Source organism: Sus scrofa, chromosome 15 (genome assembly GCF_000003025.6).
Source record: "Sus scrofa isolate TJ Tabasco breed Duroc chromosome 15, Sscrofa11.1, whole genome shotgun sequence".
In the NCBI taxonomy this organism is placed as follows: Eukaryota; Metazoa; Chordata; class Mammalia; order Artiodactyla; family Suidae; genus Sus; species Sus scrofa.
Genome location: NC_010457.5, coordinates 124,402,617 through 124,422,774, shown reverse-complemented (window position 1 = coordinate 124,422,774; position 20,158 = coordinate 124,402,617). Strand labels below are relative to the sequence as shown.

The 20,158-nt window shown below is 41.3% G+C and overlaps 1 protein-coding gene across 3 annotated transcripts in view; it reads right to left on the bottom strand.

Moving 5' to 3' along the window:
- The window catches only part of SGPP2 (sphingosine-1-phosphate phosphatase 2), a 146,547-nt gene that overhangs the window by 40,081 nt on the left and 86,308 nt on the right, over positions 1-20,158 (bottom strand). For all 3 annotated transcript variants that reach the window (XM_021074877.1, XM_021074876.1, XM_021074878.1), the window contains exons 3-4: positions 3,375-3,554; positions 84-173 (exon numbers count right to left, since the gene is read on the bottom strand). In XM_021074877.1, the coding sequence (XP_020930536.1) occupies positions 84-173; positions 3,375-3,554 (270 nt within the window). The remainder of the gene's footprint in view (positions 1-83; positions 174-3,374; positions 3,555-20,158) is intronic.

Sequence of the window (20,158 nt, the reverse complement as noted above, 5' to 3'; positions counted from 1 at the left end):
ACACATAGTGTGAAGAACATACTGACCCACCAGCTACACTCTCATTCATACACTCACCCCAAGACCTGCCCACGAAGCCTTACCAGGACTGTGTGCATCCCCGTGTACAGTCTGCTGAGACACACCAAGGAGGAGAACACCACGACCAACGCCAGTCCCAAGACGAAGGGATACTGAAGCGGGGCGGGAAGAGAAACAATGGCATTAGATGATGCTCAGACACACACCATTTGTTTTGTTTTGTTTTGACTGTGCTTGAAGCATGCAGAAGTTCCCAGGCCAGGGATCAAACCTGAGCCACAGCAGTGACAACACCAAACCTCTAACTGCTAGGCCATTAGGGAACTCCCCAGATACACACAATTTGATGCCCTAGAAGGAACAGGACTCCCTGCTAGTCTCAATCTCACAGTCCCCAGACCAGCAGCCTGATGATCTAATATTATCTGAAAAATGTGAAAACTAAGGCAAAAGAAGGGGCCGATGCCTAGGCATATAGTTATTGAAGGAAGTTTCACAACATATTGACATGCAAACAAGACCCAGCAGAACTTTAAGAATGATGACCAGAGCTATTGGGCTGGAAGTTTTAGTGGAGTTAAGTCTTTTTTTTTTTTTTTGGTCTTGTGAGGGCCACACCTGAGGCATATGGAAGTTCCCAGGCTAGGGGTCACATCAGAGCTAGAGCTGCCAGCCTACATTATAGCCACAGCAACGTGGGATCTGAGCCAAGTCTGCAACTACACCAGAGCTCATGGCAATGCCAGATCCTTAACCCACTGAGCAAGGCCAGGGATTGAACCTGCATCCTCACGGATACTAGTCAGGTTTGTTACCGCTGAGCCATGATGGGAACTCTGGAGTAAGTCATTTTTTATTTCTACCCATTCTTAGACTAAAACTTGTGAAATAGCCAATATTTCCAAGTGGCAAGGTGGATGGACAGTGCTATAATTTCAAAGTCCACCAGCCACTTCCCCATCACTGTGATGATAAAGCTTGAACTGTCTTCTTGAGGAAGCCTGGGAACAATGGCCCAGGGCTATGGGTGGGTATATTTCTGTACAGATGTCAAGGCCAAAGTCCAGACTTCACTGACTCTCAACATTTGTTGATAAATGTTAATAAAAACAGCTGGGAGGAATCTGGTTAATGCTGAGTTATATAAGCAGCACATAGATATTCTTCCTGTGAACCAGTCGTAGAAATACCTCCAGTTGCTTCAAGCCCTAGTGTTCTTCCACAGTGATAAGAACAAAGATGATAGAGAGCTGCCTATTTGATGGCGAAGTGCTACATAGTCACTCTCTCTTTTAATCTTTACACAACCCCATGAAGTAGATTCCATTATTAACCCCATTCTACAAATGAGGAAACCCTGAATCTTGACAATAAGTTACACTAGTATGGAGCTTTAGCACAAAGATGCATGCCCATTAATCATCCCATTTGATCCTCCCAGGAGCCAGGGCTCAGAGAAGTGCAGTGATTTGTCCCAGATCACACAGCGAGTACCAGAATCTATGTCTTCTGAGTCTAAATCCAGCCTGTTCTTTGCAGTGTAACATCTTGGAACAGCACATGAGCGTCTTTTCTTTTTTATTTTTATGGCCACACCTGTGGCTCATCTTTTAAGATTGATCATTAACTAGGTCTCTGATTTTAATCAAAAAAGTGTTAAAAATTAATGAGTTAATGCATTCAGAAATTAGAGCTTGGGTATTAGCCTGAACACACATTTATATAAATAAACCTACTTTTAGAGCTACTTATGAGTAAACAATGTGAATAGCTAAATATATTTACCATTAAAAATTAACTAGGGGAGTTCCCACTGTGGTACAATAGGATTGGTGGTGTCTTGGGAGAGCTAGGACGCAGGTTCGATCCTGGGCCCAGCGTAACGTGTTAGGATCCAGTGTTGCCACAGCTACCACTTAGGTCACCAGTGTGACTGGGATCTGAACCCAGGCCTGGGAAATCCATATGCCTCGGGGCAGCCAAAAAAAAAAAAAAAAAAAATAACTAGGAAAGAAGTCCATAACAACTCAGGCTTTAAGAAAACTGTTGTATCATGTGAGCTGTAAAGAAATTTTTAAGAAGGTCCAGGTGACCTTAAAATGAGAGTATAAAAGGTTGTTGTTGCTTTCCTGCAGTCAGCTACCACTTGCTGTTTTTTTTCTTAAGAGAAGCATGTTCACAGGCTTCTCTGGATGCTGATAGTGGCTTGATGGGGGCCAGGGTTGGGTCCACCGTGTCCTTCTAGGGCAGATAGCATGGGGTATGACATAGCCTAGAAATCTGCATTAAATTAACCCAGACAGTACTGGGGAACTCGGACGTTGTTTGATCCTGACATGCCATTGAAGTTACAACCAAAGATTACACCTAGTTGGATATAATCCTATACCTGTCCCTTTCCTATTCAGGAACTGAGGTTGAACCCCAGGTGACCAGGTGGAAATTAGGTAAAGCCAGGACCTGACACTAATCTTGTCCTCTTCCACCTGTATCAGGCTGACTCTCCCATTTCTGTACAACCTGGATGTCGTTGGGTTTCTAGGGTAAAGGGACAGGAGAAAAAATACTGTCATTGACATGCAAGATTGCTAGATTTAATGAAATCTAAATTTTCCAATAGGTAAAAGGTAAAATTTCTGAAATTAATCACAAAATCATAGCAAGAGTTCTCAGATCAGAGAAAATCAATCTTCATGGCAGTAACAACATAACTTTTAAAAGGTCTTACTGTCTTTGGCATTTCAGCAGATATTAAGTCAAATCCTTCCATTTCCACCACTTATTAATCTGTCATTTAGACAGTTTTCTAGAAAATACGGCATGATTACTTATAATGGTTGAGCCCCAACCAGAGACATCCTTGGGGGTTAATGGCACAAATTCTATTTTGCCCTGAGCTGCAGGAGTCTGGCTGGAGGATTTAGTGAAATCGTCTCAGCCCTGGAGGATCATTTATGAGAATCATAAACTCCTCGCATCTGGTGCAAAGAGAGGATGACAGCATGGGTTCAAGTGCCATCCAGTCGGGCAGCTCGGGGTGCAAATGCTTTCTGAAGGGGGAGACCACACACCCTGATTCCCAGACAGTGTGTGTTATGCTTGTGGTGCTGTTGTCCTGACTCATGGTGTCTGCTTTCACTCTCGGGGCACAACCTGCTTTGGATACTAAACCCTGTGGCCACTCCATTTAGAAAGAAATTGTCACTGACTCCTCAACAAGTTGTAGTTCTTGGATCTTTATTTCATAAGCCTCAAAGTCCTTAAAAATAAAAAAATACTGGAGCGGAGCCCCTGTTTGCTGCCTCACAGTATGGATAGGGTCACGGAGGAGGAAGGGGAGTCAGCCGCCTCACCTGGTACCTGTCCATGGTGGAGATGAGGAGGGTGAAGGAGATGGCGGTGGCTGCCATGGCGTGGGTGGATGGCATCCCATATTCTGCGATCACCCTCTTCTCCAGTTTCACCACGGGAGGCGAGGAGGGGCGGGGCCACTTCAAGATATCCTTGGCCACCTGGCCAATATACATCACCAGCTGCAGAAACAAAGGAGCAAAAATGAGTCAACTCCTAGGTTCTATGAATTTATTTTGAGTTTTCCAGTTTGGTGGCTGAAATCACCTTTATTTCCTGTTTTTTATTATGATTTTTATTTTTTCCATGGTAGTTGATACACCTTTCTTTCTAACCAAGCTGTCTTGTAGGATGACAGCTGACCTGGTAGAAAGAGAAATGGGGAGTTCCTGTTGTGGCTCAGTGGGTTAAGAACCCAACAGTGTTCCTGAGGACTTGGGTTTGATCCCCGGCCTTGCACAGGGGGTTAAGGATCTGGCATTGCCGCAAGCTGTGGTGTAGTTTGCAGATGTGGCTCAGTTCTGAGTTGCTGGGGCTGTGGTGTGGGCCAGCAGCTGCAGCTCCGATTTGACTCCTAGCCTGGGAAATTCCATATGCTGCAGATGCACCATAAAAGGAAAAGAGAGAGCGAGAGAGAGGGCAACAGGCCTTCTGGATTTCAGAGGCTCAATGGGCAACTAAGATACGACACTAACATGTTTTATTTATTTTGGTCATGTATTTAACAAACATTTATACAGCACGTATGTGTGCCAAACACTGGTCTAAGAGCTTTACAAATACTAACTCAATCCAATAACATCTATAGAGTGTAGATCCATTTTACAGATGAGTAAACGATTGTATATAGTCAGTAAGCAGTAAGACTTATTGGCTTCAAATCCAAGGAGTCTGGCTTCAAGATGTGTACCATCAAGTACCACAGTAATACCTCTGGAATGGTCCTGGACAAAAGACAATCTAATTTTCAAATCGGACAGCCTTTATTTTCAAGTTTTAATAAAATAAGTCACTGTTCTTATGGAACTTCTGGTTTAAAATATTTTGAATGCCATGGCTACTCGATGTAGAATTTAAATTTACTCAGTAATAAGGAGCATTATATAATGAATGGTATGACTATTTTCAACCCTAAAATAAACACAACTCAATCTGGAATTTTTTTCAATTTTTTTTTTCATGATGCCATTAATGAAAAAAATCCCTTTCTCTTTTTTCTTTAAAGCACAAGATAGAAAAAAAAAAAAATCAGAATTGAGGGGCTCTCTTGTGGCATAGCAGGTTAAGGATCCAGCATTGTCACTGCAGTGGCTTGGGTCACCGGTATGGTGCCGGTTCAGTCCCTGGCCTGGGAATTTCCACATGCTTTGGATTTGCTCCCCCCACCCCCAAAAAGAAAGAAATCAGAATTGATTTCTATACCCTCCTGAGAAGAAGAGGACTGTAATCGTTTTTTATTACAGAATTGTTTTTTTATTATAGTTGACTTACAATGTTGTGTCAATTTCTGCTGTACAGCAAAGTGACCCAGCCATACGTATACATACACTCTTTTTCTCATATCATATCAGATTTATTTACTTTGTCGGAGAGCTTCACAGGACAATTTCAATACTTGTTATAAAAGAGGGAGGAGAAACCTGTTTACTTAAGTCCTGCTCAAAGTGTGGGCTGAGGACAGGCAGAATCCATACACCTGGGTGCTACTTTAAAATGCAAAATCTTGATATGGCAAACCCACAGTGAACATCATTCTCAATGGTGAAAAGCTGAAAGAATTCCTGCTGAGATCAGGAACAAGACAAGGATGTCCGCTCTCACCACTACTCTTCAACATAGTTCTGGAAGTCCTAGCCATAGCAATCAGAGAAGTAAAACAAATAAAAGGAATCCAAAATGGAAAGGAAGAAGTAAAACTATTGCTATTTGCAGATGACATGATACTATACCTAGAGAATCCTAAAGACTCTACCAGAAAACTGTTAAAGCTCATCCATGAATTTGGCAAAGTCGCAGGATACAAAATCAATACACAGAAACCGACAGTGTTTCTATATACTAACAATGAAAAAGCAGAAAAGGAAATTAGAGAAGCAATCCCGCTTACCATCACATCCAAAAGAATAAAATACCTAGGAGTAAACCTACCTAAAGAGACAAAAGACCTATACTCTGAAAACTATAAGCCACTGATGAAAGAAATCAAAGATGACACAAATAGATGGAAAGATATACCATGCTCGTGCATTGAAAGAGTTAATATTATCAAAATGACTATACTACCTAAGGCAATCTACAGATTTAATGCAATCCCTATCAAATTACCAAGGACATATTTCACAGAACTCGAACAAAATATTTTAAAGTTTGTTTGGAAGCACAAAAGACCCAGAATAGCCAAAGACATCCTGAAAAAGAAAAATGGAGCTGGAGGAATCAGGCTCCTGGACTTCAGACTATACTACAAAGAAATAGTCATCAAAACTGCATGGTACTGGCACAAAGACAGAAATATAGATCAGTGGAACAGGAGAGAAAGCCCAGAATTCGGGAGTTCCCGTCGTGGCGCAGTGGTTAACGAATCCGACTAGGAACCATGAGGTTGTGGGTTCAGTCCCTGCCCTTGCTCAGTGGGTTAACGATCCGGCATTGCCGTGAGCTGTGGTGTAGGTTGCAGACATGGCTCGGATCCTGCGTTGCTGTGGCTCTGGCGTAGGCTGGTGGCTACAGCTCCGATTCAACCCCTAGCCTGGGAACCTCCATATGCCACGGGAGCGGCCCAAGAAATAGCAACAACAACAACAACAACAACAAAAGACAAAAACAAAAACAAAAAAAAACCCCAGAATTCAACCCACGTACCTACAGCCAACTCATCTATGACAAAGGAGGCAAGAATATACAATGGAGAAAGGACAGCTTGTTCAATAAGTGGTGCTGGGAAAACTGGACAGCCACATGGAAAAGAATGAAATTAGAACACTCCCTAATACCATACACAAAAATAAACTGAAAATGGATTAAAGACCTAGATATAAGACCAGACACTATCAAACTTCTAGAGGAAAACATAGGCCAAACACTCTCTGACATAAACGACAGCAACATCTTCTCAGATCCACCTCTGAGAGTATTGACAATAAAAATAAAAATAAACAAATGGGATCTAATCAAACTTCAAAGTTTCTGCACAGCAAAGGAAACCCTAAACAACACAAAAAGATAACCCACAGAATGGGAGAAAATCTTTGCAAGTAAATAGACTGACAAGGGATTAATCTCCACAATCTATAAACACTTCTGCAGCTCCATACCAAAAAAACAAACAAGCCTATCAAAAAATGGGCAGAAGATCTAAACAGATAATTCTCCAAAGAAGACATATGGATGGCCAAGAAACACATGAAAAGATGTTCAACGTCACTCATTACTAGAGAGATGCAAATCAAAACCACGATGAGGTACCACCTTACACCAGCTGGAATGGCCATCATCCGAAAGTCTACAAACAATAAGTGCTGGAGAGGGTGCGGAGAAAAAGGAACCCTAGTACACTGTTGGTGGGAATGTAAATTGGTGCAACCACTGTGGAAAACAGTATGGAGATTCCTCAGAAAACTAAACATAGAACTACTCATTTGATCCAGCAATCTCACTCGTGGGCATCTATCCAGAGAAAACCACGACTTGCAAAGACACATGTACGCCAATGTTCATTACAGCACTATTTACGATAGCCAAGACATGGAAACAACCTAAATGTCCATCGACAGAGGAGTGGGTCCAGAAGATGTGGTACATATACACAGTGGAATATTACTCAGCCATTAAAAAGAATGAAATACCGGCATTTTTAGCAACATGGATGGAGCTAGAAATTATCATGCTAAGTGAAGTCAGCCATACAATGAGACACCAACATCAAATGCTTTCACTGACATGTGGAATCTGAAAAAAGGACAGACTGAACCTCTTTGCAGAACAGATGCTGACTCACAGACATTGAAAAACTTATGGTCTCCGGAGGAGACAGTTTGGGGGGTGGGGGATGTGCTTGGGTTGTGGGATGGAAATCCTGTGAAATTGGACTGTGATGATCATTATACAACTACAGATGTGATAAATTCATTTGACTAATAAAAAAAATGGGAAAAAAAATGCAGAATCTTGGAAGTTCCTATTGTGGCTTAGTAGTTAAGGAGCCCGGCTAGCATCTGTGAGGACATAGGTTTGATCCCTGGCCCAATCCTTGGCCCTGCTCAGTGAGTTAAGGATCTGGTGTTGCTGTGATCTGCCGTATAGGTCGCAAACACAGCTCGGATCCCGTGTTGCTGTGGCTGTGGTATAGGCCAGTGGCTACAGCTCCGACTGGACCCCTAACCTGGAAACCTCCATGTGCCGCGGGTGTGGCCCCTAAAAAGGCAATAAATAAATAAACAAATAAAATGCAGTAACTCAGGCCCCCGCCTGGACCTTTGGAACTGGAACCTTCATTTGCACAAGGCTCCGGTGTGGTTCCTGCGTGCATGAGAATTTGAGAAGCATGGCTTTATACTGTTTTCCTGTGCAGGCCACTTTGTCATGGGCTTTAATTATAAATCTTCTCATCTTACCATGATCATACTGATCTGACTGGAGCTTTATTTAGCTCATGATGGAAGGAGTTACTTTGCTTTGGAACAGAACCCACTATGAAGGACTATTTCAAAATACTTTTGATTAGTCAGCCAGATTGCTTTAACATTTCCCACGTTCTGGTGCTTTCTTTTAACTCATCTAGCTGCCGGTGACTCCTGAGCATTATCCCAGCACATGCAGTATCCCCCCAGAAGGTGCTGCATATGTTTTTGTGCTCTGCTGCCACTTTGCTCTGGGTTAAAAAAATCAAGAACCACTGTCTGTGCACAGCAGGCTGAATCCACAGGCTTTAAAGCCTCAGTGACAATCACTCCAAATTCCATAGCTGTGATTTCTAATCGGACTTTGAAACTTAACCTTTTTAGCATCACCTTATTACCAGGAACTACTGTTTTAGAAAGCAGCTGACCCTTTTATGTTTCTGCTTCCCTCCTGTGAACCTATAAAAACCATTATCTGGGGAGCTGAAAAACTTGAAGATATTACTGACTACTGAAGAATTTCTCAGAAGATGCTTAGATACCTTTCTCTAGCCTGCCCCTTCTCCACTCAACATAAAAACGTATTATGGGCATAAAGACTAACTCTAGTTCACTTAAAAATACTTAAAATCTTCAGATGGGAAACTTTAAAATCATAAAGGGAAGACAGAGCGGGCAACCGTCACTCTGGCAAAATTTAATTTGCTTAAAGTTCCCGAGGTTCTCTGACTTCATTTATCTTTTGCCTTCTCTGTCCAAGGGATTTTTTTTTTTTTTTTTTTTTTTTAAGCTATTTCTTGGGCCGCTCCCGCGGCATATGGAGGTTCCCAGGCTAGGGGTTGAATCAGAGCTGTAGCCACTGGTCTACGCCAGAGCCACAGCAACGCGGGATCCGAGCCTCATCTGCAACCTACACCACAGCTCATGGCAACGCCAGATCGTTAAGCCACTGAGCAAGGGCAGGGACCGAACCCGCAACCTCATGGTTCCTGGTCGGATTCGTTAACCACTGCACCACGACGGGAACTCCGCAAGGGATGTTTTTAAGAACAAGGACAATGGTTTGCTATCTATAAAAATATTACCATAGCAACATATTGTTTCTGATCAATAATTTTCAATTAGCAACAACAACAACACAAATGCAATGAAAGACATAAGCCTGAACTGGCTCCTGAATCAGAAAAACAACAACAACAAAAGTCAGCATCGGCAATTGGCAATATCTGAATAAAGTGTGTTGATGAGATTTTTAGAAAACCCAAAACAAAACAAGTTGTAGGGAAAAGTCCCGCTCACAGGGTAGTGAGTCCTGTGTCTGCCACAGCACTCATCATTCACTCCATTGGGCCCGTGACGTGTCCAGCCTGTATGAGGTGCCTCTCTTTGAGTAGGGAAAATAGTCATGCAGACAGAGTATCTCATCATAGTGCAAATACATGTTGAAAAAAAATTCCTTTTAGACCTCTGTGGGTATGTCCATATGCAGAGAGAGACTCTGGTTCAACTGGGGGGTGGGGGGAGGACATGCGCACTGAGGCTGAATGTTAAAAGGAAGGCTCTTTAACTAAGATGAGGGCGGGATAGAGAAGCACCCAGGTTGCAAGAACAGCATGAGGAAGACTTAGAGAAATGACATTGGGTGGTATGCGGCAGGAGCAACTCAGTGGTTAGGACCAGTGAAGGTGAACTTTACCTGTGAGGCACACAACCACCCATCTATTAGAGCGGCTGAGATGAAACAGACTGACCATGTCAGGGGTTGGGAGAATGGAGAGCACCCGGAATCTCACACAACACTGGTGCAGGTGCAAAATGATACACCCACTTTGGAAAAAACAGCCTGGCAGTTTCTTAAAAAGTTAAAACACATGGCTTCTGTTTTTCTTTTTTTGTCTTTTTAGGGCCGCACCCATGGCATATGGAAGTTCCCTGGCTAGGAGCTGAATCAGAGATGTAAACACTGGCCTACGTCACAGCCACAACAATTCAGATCCAAGATGAGTCTGCAACCTACACCACAGCTTATGGCAACACTGGATCCCTTAACCCACTGAGCGAGGCCAGGAATCGAACCTGCATCCTCATGGATACTAGCCGGGTTTGATACCGCTGAGCCACAACAGGAACTCCTAAAACATGTGTTTTCCATACAACCCAGCCATGCCAACCTAAAGTCTTCCCCACAAGGAGTGAAAACATACGTCACACCAAGTTTGTACATGAACGTTGACGGCAGTTTCTCTGTAAGAGCTCCAAACTAGAAACAACCCAATTTCCATTGACAGGTGAATAGAAGGACAAATTGTGGTATAATCATACAATGGAATTCTCAGCAACAATAAAAAGTGAACTATAGATGTCATGCTACAGCCTGGATGAATCTTAAAAATGATTTTTAGATTTTAAGATTTTAAGGCTGAATGAGGAAGCCAGGCCAAAACCAAACCAAACAACAGTACCTACCATATGATTTTATTTATATAAAATTCTTGAAATGGAAACGACTTTTTAGGACAGAAAGCAGATCAGTGGTTGCAAGAAAAAGTGGCAAGAAATTCTAGATGGGCACAAGGATACTTCTGGAGATGATGGATGTCTATCTTAATTAAAGTGGTAATTTTAGGGGCATGTGCCCCTAAAATCAAAATGTGCCAAGTTGTACATTTTAAATATGTGTACACATTGTGAATCACACACTTTAAGGGACTGGATTGCAGAGTATGTGAATTAATTATGCCTCAATAAAACTAAGAATGTACAGTTTATTGAATGTTGATCACATCTTAAAAAGTTGTTGTCTCATCAGCTTGGGTTGCTATAACCACCAGCCACAGGCTATGTGGCTTATAAACACCAGGAATTTGTTTCTCACAGTTCTGCAGAATAAAGGCCAAAATAAAGGCATGGGTAGATTCAGCATCTGATGAGGGCCCAGTTCCTGGGTCACAGATAGTCATCTTCAGAGCACAAAAAAAAGTGAGCTTTCAAGCCATGAAAAGAATCTTAAGTGCATATGACCAAATGAAAGAAGCCAACATGAAAAGACACCATACTGTGTAAGTCCATCTATATGACATTCTGATAAAAGCAAAAACTATGGAGAGAGTAAAAAGATTGGTGTTCACCAGGGGTGGGGACAGGGGTAAGTGGAGCACAGAGTTTTTGAAACTATTCTGCATGATATTCTAATGGTGAATACATATCATTACACATTTGTCCAAACCCATAAAATGTGCAATACTAAGAGTGAACCCTAATGGAAATAAAGGACTTTGGGGGCCAGTGTAGGATCAGTGGTTGTAAGAAACATCCCACGCTGGTGTGGGTGCAGGGGGTATATGGGAATTCTCTACACTTCCTGCTCAATTTTGCTCTGAACCTAAAACTACTCTATTAAAAAGAGCACTATGGCAGAACAGAACTATTTCTCCATTTAGTTCGCAGTTAAAGAGGATAATGATTAACTCATTACGGTTTGCCCTAAATGGAAGAATTTGCTCTATATTGTTGAAAGGCCCTTCTACCTAAAAGGACCAAATTAAGTTCCATCATCCATCACGCTCCTCTGGGCTGAGTCCCCCAAGGCCTATGTGTAAAAGCAAAAATCCATGGGGAGGCAAGACAGGAAGCAATTATAGCTCATTAACGCCTTAGCAACCCAGCTGTGTCCCCTGCATGGTGCTGGTGGTGCTGGAGCCCCCGTAGTGTTTCATGATGAGAAATTAGCCTACTTGCTTATTTCTTCCCTAATTCATGTATAGGCAGAAAGAAAATCCGGTTCTCTGGATAGTCTGCTGTTGAACCCAAGCTGACAAAAAGCTCTTCTAAAGAACCAATGCTGTCAAAATGAAATGCGTCTTTACAAGGTGGAAGAATTTCCAGCTTGGGATCTGGCCCTAAGTTATGGCTGGACTCATCAGGGTGAGCAGAGAAAATAGCACTTTTTCTCTTAGTGTGGGGGGGCTCCTTCCTTGCTGCTACAATTCAAAATGACATCTTTGCAGTGTATAATACAGCTCTGATGAACAGGACTTGAGTCTTCATGCCAGGATAAATAAAACCTAGGTAGTATAGAAAAGAGAAGATCCTTGAAATAACTTTACTAGTAAAGCAGTCATGGGATTTTTAAAAATAGCCATACAGTTCCTGCTGTGGTGCAGCAGAAACAAATCTGACTAGTAACCATGAGGTTGCGGGTTTGATCCCTGGTCTCGCTCAGTGGGTTAAGGATCTGGCATTGCTGTGAGCTGTGGTGTAGGGTGCAGATGCAGCTTGGATCCTGCATTGCTGTGGCTGTGGTGTAGCTAGCAGCTGTTGCTCCGATTGGACCTCTAGCCTGGGAACCTCCATATGCAGTGGGTGCGGCCCTAAAAAATAGCTATACAATCATTATCTATGCTCTGAGATTGTTGGCTTCCCCTTCCTCCTACCAAAGCATCCTCCTCCCCATTAGGTGAAGGCTCCACTCTTACTATAATAAAAGCTAAACCCTCTGCAGGATGGAGGAAGCACCAAGAGGCTCTTTTCAAATGACACCCCCACATTTCCCCCCAAAACACACACCAATGTTGATAAACTCGAACATCTTTCTCCCTTTTGGCTACACCCATAGCCCACTTTACCAAGGTGAAATGAGAGTGCAAGCGATTAACTAACAGGGATGTAAGATATTCCTTAGATCTCATGGGGCAGAAACATTGTGAATCACTGGGATTTATAGTCTATCCATGGATTTCTAAAAAGTCAGGAATTCATTTTACCTTTCTAGAGAATAACAGGACCTAACCCAAAGACCACAGCTTCTCTATCCATCCTTAATTCTTCCGAATTAAGCTCATTCTCCTTCTTCTCAGATTACTATCTTGAGAAGTAATTTGGATAAAGAAAGACTAGACAGGAGTTCCCATTATGGCTCAGTAGGTTAAGAACCTGACATAGTGACCATGAGGATGCGGGTTTAATCACTTAGTGGGTTAAGGATCGGCATTAACCATAAGCTGCAGATGTGGCTCAGATCTGGTTTTGCTGTAGCTGTGGCAGTTGCAGCTCCAATTACACCCCTAGCCTGGGAACTTCCATATGCTGCAGGTGTGGCCCTAAAAAGAAAAAGAAAGACCAGACGCCCAACCATTCCACTCCTAGGTACATAACCAAGAAAACTGAAAACATATGTCCTCAATACTGTGCATGAATATTCTTAGCATTATCCTTCATGATAGCCAAAAAGTTTATCAACAACCCAAATGTCCATCAACTGATGAATGGGTACACAAAATGGGGGTATAACAATGGAATACTACTCAGCCATAAAAAAGAATGATACAATACCATTTATAGCAACATGGATGGAACTAGACACTCTCATACTGAGTGAAATAAGTCAGAAAGAGAAAGACAAATACCATATGATATCTTATAACTGGAATCTAATATACAAATGAACATTTCCACAGAAAAGAAAATCATGAACCTGGAGAATAGACTTGTGGCAGCCTGGGGGGAGAGGGGGGGAGAGGGAGGGATCGGGAGCTTGGGGTTATAGGATACAACTTGGAATGGATTTACAATGAGATCTTGCTGAGTAGCATGGAGAACTATGTCTAGATACTTATATTGTAACAGAACAAAAGGTGGAAAAAAAATGTGTACATGTAAGTGTATCTTGGCCCCCATGCTGTACAGCAGAAAAATAAATAAATAAAAAAGAAAAAACAAAACAAACAAAAAAAACCAACAACAACAAAATGGGGTTATATCCTTATAATGAAACATTATTTTACCATAAAAAGCAATGAAATTCTAATACATGCTCCCACATGGATGGACGTTGAAAAGGGTAAGCTAAGTGAAAGCAGCTGGATAAGAAAAGGCCAAATACTGCATGATTCAATTTCAAGGAAATGTTCAGAATAGGCAACTCCATAGAGACAGAAAGTAGATTAGTGGTTGTCTTGGGCTGGGGTGGGATGGGGAATGGGGAGTGAGCGCTAGTGAATGTAGGGTTTCTTTTTAGGGAATTGAGCATGTTTTGGAGTTAGAAAGCAGTGATGGTTGCAAAACTTCATGAATATACTAAAGCCTTTCAATTATATTCTTAATATTATGGTATATGAATTGTATCGAAAGGCAAAGAAAGACAAACCCAGGCATCGAGATGGTTCTGAAATACTTCTTCTATGTGTCCTTAAAGTCTTCTGTTCCAAAATGTTTATTGACAATGCCTTTAAATATTGATTCAACAGAAGCAGCTCTGACTGCTATTAATGTTTCCTTCACAAGTCCTGGCCAACTCTGCTCCAAACACCAGCTCTACAGGGCACTGAGGTGGTGACCACACATGACACAGAGAAAGCGGCTGGAAATTTACCTATTCAAACGCATGAGTATGGGATTTGTTTTAAGAGCAATTTTTAGCTGTGGAGGCTTTGCAGATCAACGGTTTTACAAAAAAGAGCCTGACTGCACTAGCCTGCCTTTATATTTACTCAGTGTTCAGTCTTTTATTTTCCTCCCTGGAATACACACAGCTCTGTGGTCGCCTATTTGGCTTCAGGGAGTGAATTAAAAGCAGTTCTTTGTTATGGTTATTTGGGAACATTCTGGAGACTACTCCTTACTATCCAGTGTAAAAAGTTGTTTTCAATTGGTGAATGTCCTCTCAGACTTGTACCATTATTTTTATTTACTTTTTTAAAATTCAGAGTCCTTTTACAGTGTGTGTCATGTGGGTTTGTGTGTGTTTGGGGAGGGTTGGGTGGGGTGGGGGTTGGTGAATCACTGGGACAAGAAATTGTAATTTCAAACTAATAAAATTTCATTCCATGCCTGAAGCACCAAAACAAAGAAATTACAGAGCAAACAACATAAATCACAGCAGACTATCAGCAAACAGATCTTGGCATATTCCAAGTTCTGTAAAAATGGATATAACAAAAAACAAAAATAACAATAACAAGCACAAATGGCAGATGAGAAAAATAAAATTACTAAGTGACAATTTATTCTTTCTAATGCTCCATTTTTCAAGATCAGATCTGCTGCTGAATTTTTTGAAGACAAACACTAAAAGTACAAAGGTTAGTAACTGAGTCATAGGTATAGCTTCAGGAAAGTTACTTTAAAACAATTGAGGAGTTCTCTTCCTGGCTCAGCAGTAAATGAACCTGACTAGGATCCATAAGGTGCAGGTTCGATCCCTGGCCTTGCTCAGTTGGTCAAAGATCTGGGATTATTGTGAGCTGTGGTGTAGGTCACAAATGTGGCTCAGATCCTGTGTTGCTGTAACTGTAGCGTAGGCCAGTGGCTACAGCTTTGATTAGACTCCTAGCCTGGGAACCTCGATATGCCGTGGGTGAGGTCCTAACGTAGCACAAAAAAAATAAAAATAAAAATAAATTTAAAAAATAAATAAAACAATTGAGCCTTCTTTTTATTATTAAGAAGGACTTGGGGTAAATAATACCTAATAGTTGTGCAGTGATTTTTAAGGTGTACTTTCATATTCATTATTCTAATGCTCATATAATTCCTATTTTACAAATGAGGAAATCGAGATTTAGAGGTGAATGGGAGTTCCCCCTGTAGTGCAGTGGATTATGGATCAGGTGACTGCAGAGGCACAGTTTTGATCCCTGGCCAGCTCAGAGAGTTAAAGGGATCCGGTGTTGCTGCAGCTATGGCAGAGGTCAGATTTAATTCCTAGTCTGGGAAGAAGGAAGGAGACTGTTCTCCTAAGGATAATACAATGAGTGTAGAGAAAGTGGGCTTGAATTTCATTCTGATTCCAAATCCTATGGTCTTTTCACCATGTCCCACCATCTGGCATGACAATTATTACTGAGGCCAGATACCCGTTTTTAAAGAATCCAAATTCTATGATCCTAACCCATTAGGTCCATGTAACACTCACTAAAGGTCATCCAACTGCCCTTGGGGCTAAGAAATTAGGATGTCACATCTGATGAGAAAATTGCCAAAATCTTATCCATACCATTCTATGCATGAACAGTCCAGCAGAAGCCTGGGACAGTGTCCTGCACTCACTGCCACTGGACAGCTGTCACATCCAAAGGGACACCATTGAGGAAATGGGTATCTTCAGTCTTAGGAAATGTACAGCATGTATAAAAGCTAAAATCATGCAATAAGCCCTCTTTCCTTCAAACAACTAATGAACCACAAAACCTGGAAACAACTCTAAATGTTCTCGACAGGATACTGTTTAAATTATGCAACCATTAAAAAAGTCTTGTGAGATTTACTGTTAAATGAAAACAGCAAGCGTACATTTTGATCCTATTTATAATTTAAAAAATACAAATAAATGCATGTAGCTACAAGTGGGAACTGTGGATGGCAGATCTATGGGGGTTAGAATTGAGGTCTGATCCAAGTTGGAAGAGAAGAGATAGATAAAATCGTCACTGTATGCAGATGACATGATACTATACATAGAAAACCCTAGGGCTCCACACAAAAACCACTTAACACTGATCAACAAATTCAGCAAAGTAGCAGGATGTAATTAACATTCAGAAATTGGTTGCAATTCTGTATACTAATAATAAAATATTAGAGAAGGAATATAAAAACATAATACCTTTTAAAATTGCACCCCCAAAATTAAATACCTAGAATAAACCTGACCATGGAGTTGAAAGACTTATATGCAGAGAACCATAAAACATTAATCGAGGGAATTAAAGAGGAGTCAAAGAAATGGAAAGATAATCCATGCTCCTGGGTTGGAAGAATAATATCATAAAAATGGCCATACTACTCAAAGCAATCTACAGGTTCAATGTAATCCCTATCAAATTACCCATGACATTTTTCACAGAACTACAACAAACAATCCAAAAATTTAGATGGAACCACAAAAGACGCAGAATTGCCAAAGCAATTCTGAGGAACAAAAACCAAGCAGGAGGGGAGTTCCCGTCGTGGCACAGTGGTTAATGAATCCGACTAGGAACCATGAGGTTGGGGGTTCGATCCCTGCCCTTGCTCAATGGGTTAACCATCCGGCGTTGCCGTGAGCTGTGGTGTAGGTTGCAGACGTGGCTCGGATCCCGTGTTGCTGTGGCTCTGGTGTAGGCCCGTGGCTACAGCTCTGATTCAACCCCTAGCCTGGGAACTTCCATATGCCTCTGGAGCGGCCCAAGAAATGGCAAAAAAAAAGACCAAAAAAAAAAACCAAGCAGGAGACATAACTCTCCCAGACTTCAGGCAATGTTACAAAGCCACAGTCATCAAGACAGGGTGGTACTGGTACTAAAACAGACATACAGACAAATGGAACAGAAGAAAAGAACCCAGAAATAAACCCAGACACCTATGGTCAATTAATCTTCAACAAAGAAGGCAAGAATATAAAATGGGGAAAAGACACTCTTTTCAGCAAGTGGTGCTGGGAAAACTGGACAGCCGCATGTAAATCAATGAAACCGGAACACACCCACATGCCATGCACAAAAATAAACTCAAAATGGCTTAAAAACTTAAAAGTAAGACAAGACACCATCAAACTCCAAGAAGAGAGCATAGGCAAAACATTCTTTGAGATCAACCTTACAAAATAAACCAATGGGAACTAAGCAAACTGACGAGCTTTTTCACAGCAAAGGAAACCATAAAAAAACCCAAAAAGACAACCTATGGAATGGGAGAAAATAGCTTCAAATGATGCGACAAGGGCTTAATCTCTAAAATATACAAACAACTTATATACAACTCAACAGCAAAAAAACACAATCCAATTGAAAAATGGGCAAAAGACCTGAATAGACATTTCTCCAAAGAAGATATACAGAGGGCAACAAGCACATGAAAAAATGCTCAACATCACTGATTATTAGGGAAATGTAAATCAAAACTACTATGAGGTACCACCTCATACCAGTCAGAATGGCTATCATTAACGAGTCAACAAATAATAAATGCTGGAGAGGGTGTGGGGAAATGGGAACGCTCCTACACTGTTGGTGGGGTAAATTGGTACAACCACTATGGAAAACAATATGGAGGTACCTTAGAAAACTAAATATAGAACTACCATATGATCCAGCAATGACACTCTTGGGCATATACCTGTACAAAACTTTCCTTGAAAAAGACACATGCACCTGTATGTTCATTGCAGCACTATTCACAATAGCCGAGACAATGTAAACAACCTAAATGTCCCTGATAGATGAATGGATTAAGAAGATGTGGTGATGTAAAAGAATGAAATTAGAACACTCCCTAATACCATACACAAAAATCAACTCAAAATGGATTAAGACCTAGATATAAAACCAGACACTATCAAACTCTTAGAGGAAAACATAGGCCAAACACTCTCTGACCTAAATGACAGCAACATCTTCTCAGATCCACCTCTGAGAGTATTGACAATAAAAATAAAAATAAACAAATGGGATCTAATCAAACTTCAAAGTTTCTGCACAGCAAAGGAAACCCTAAACAACACAAAAAGACAACCCACAGAATGGGAGAAAATCTTTGCAAATGAATTGACTGACAAGGGATTAATCTCCAAAATTTATAAACACCTTCTGTAGCTCCATACTAAAAAAACAAATAACCCCACAAAAAAATGGGCAGAAGATCTAAACAGACAGTTCTCCAAAGAAGACCTACAGATGGCCAAAAAATACATGAAAAGATGTTCAACATCACTCATTATTAGAGAAATGCAAATCAAAACCACTCTGAGGTACCTACCACCTTACACCAGCCAGAATGGCCATCATCAAAAAGTCTACAAACAAACAAACAAAGGAGTTCCTGTCGTGGCTCAGTGGTTAACGAATCTGACTAGGAACCATGAGGTTGCAGGTTCGGTCCCTGGCCTTACTCACTGGGTTAAGGATCCAGTGTTGCCGTGATCTGTGGTATAGGTTGCAGATGTGGCTTGGATCCCATGTTGCTGTGGCTCTGGCATAGGCTGGCAGCCACAGCTCCGGTTTGACCCCTAGCCTGGGAACCTCCATATGCTGTGGGAGCGGCCCTAGAAATGGCAAAAAGACCAAAAAGACCAAAAAAAAAAAAAAAAAGTCTACAAACAATAAGTGCTGGAGAGGGTGTGGAGAAAAAGGAACCCTAGTACACTGTTGGTGGGAATGTAAATTGGTGCAACCACTGGGGAAAACAGCATGAAGATTCCTCAGAAAACTAAACATAGAACTACCATTTGATCCAGCAAGACCACTCCTGGGCATCTACCCAGAGAAAACCATGACTTGCAAAGACACATGTACGCCAATGTTCACTGCAGCATTATTTTTGATAGCCAAGACATGGAAACAACCTAAATGTCCATCGACAGAGGAGTGGATCCAGAAGATGTGGTACATATACACAGTGGAATATTACTCAGCCATTAAAAGGAACGAAACACCGGCATTTTTAGCAACATGGATGGAGCTAGAAATTACCATGCTAAATGAAGTCAGCCATACAATGAGACACCAACATCAAATGCTTTCACTGACATGTGGAATCTGAAAAAAGGACAGACTGAACCTCTTTGCAGAACAGATGCTGACTCACAGACATTGAAAAACTTACAGTCTCCAGAGGAGACAGTTTGGGGGGTGGGGGATGTGCTTGGGTTGTGGGATGGAAATCCTGTGAAATTGGACTGTGATGATCATTATACAACTACAGATGTGATAAATTCATTTGAGTAATTAAAAAATAAAAATTAAAAAAAAGATGTGATGTATATACACAATGGAATACTACTCAGCCATAAAAAGAACAAAATAATTCCATTTGCAGCATCATGGATGGAACTAGAGACTCTCATACTAAGTGAACTCAGAAAGAGAAAAACAAATTCCATATGACATAACTTATATCTGTAAACTAATATACAGCACAAATGAACCTTTCCCAGAAAAAAAAAACTCATGGACTTGGAGAACAGACTTGTGGTTGCCCGGGGTGAGGGGGTGGGAAGGGACTGGGATAGACTGGGAGTCTGGGATTAATAGATGCAAACTATTGCCTTTGGAGTGGATAAGCAATGAGGTCTTGCTGTATAGCACAGGGAACTACATCCAGTCACTTGTGATGGAACATGATGGAGGATAATGTGAGAGAAAGAATATATATATATATAATATGTGTATATTATATATATATATATGGGTCAC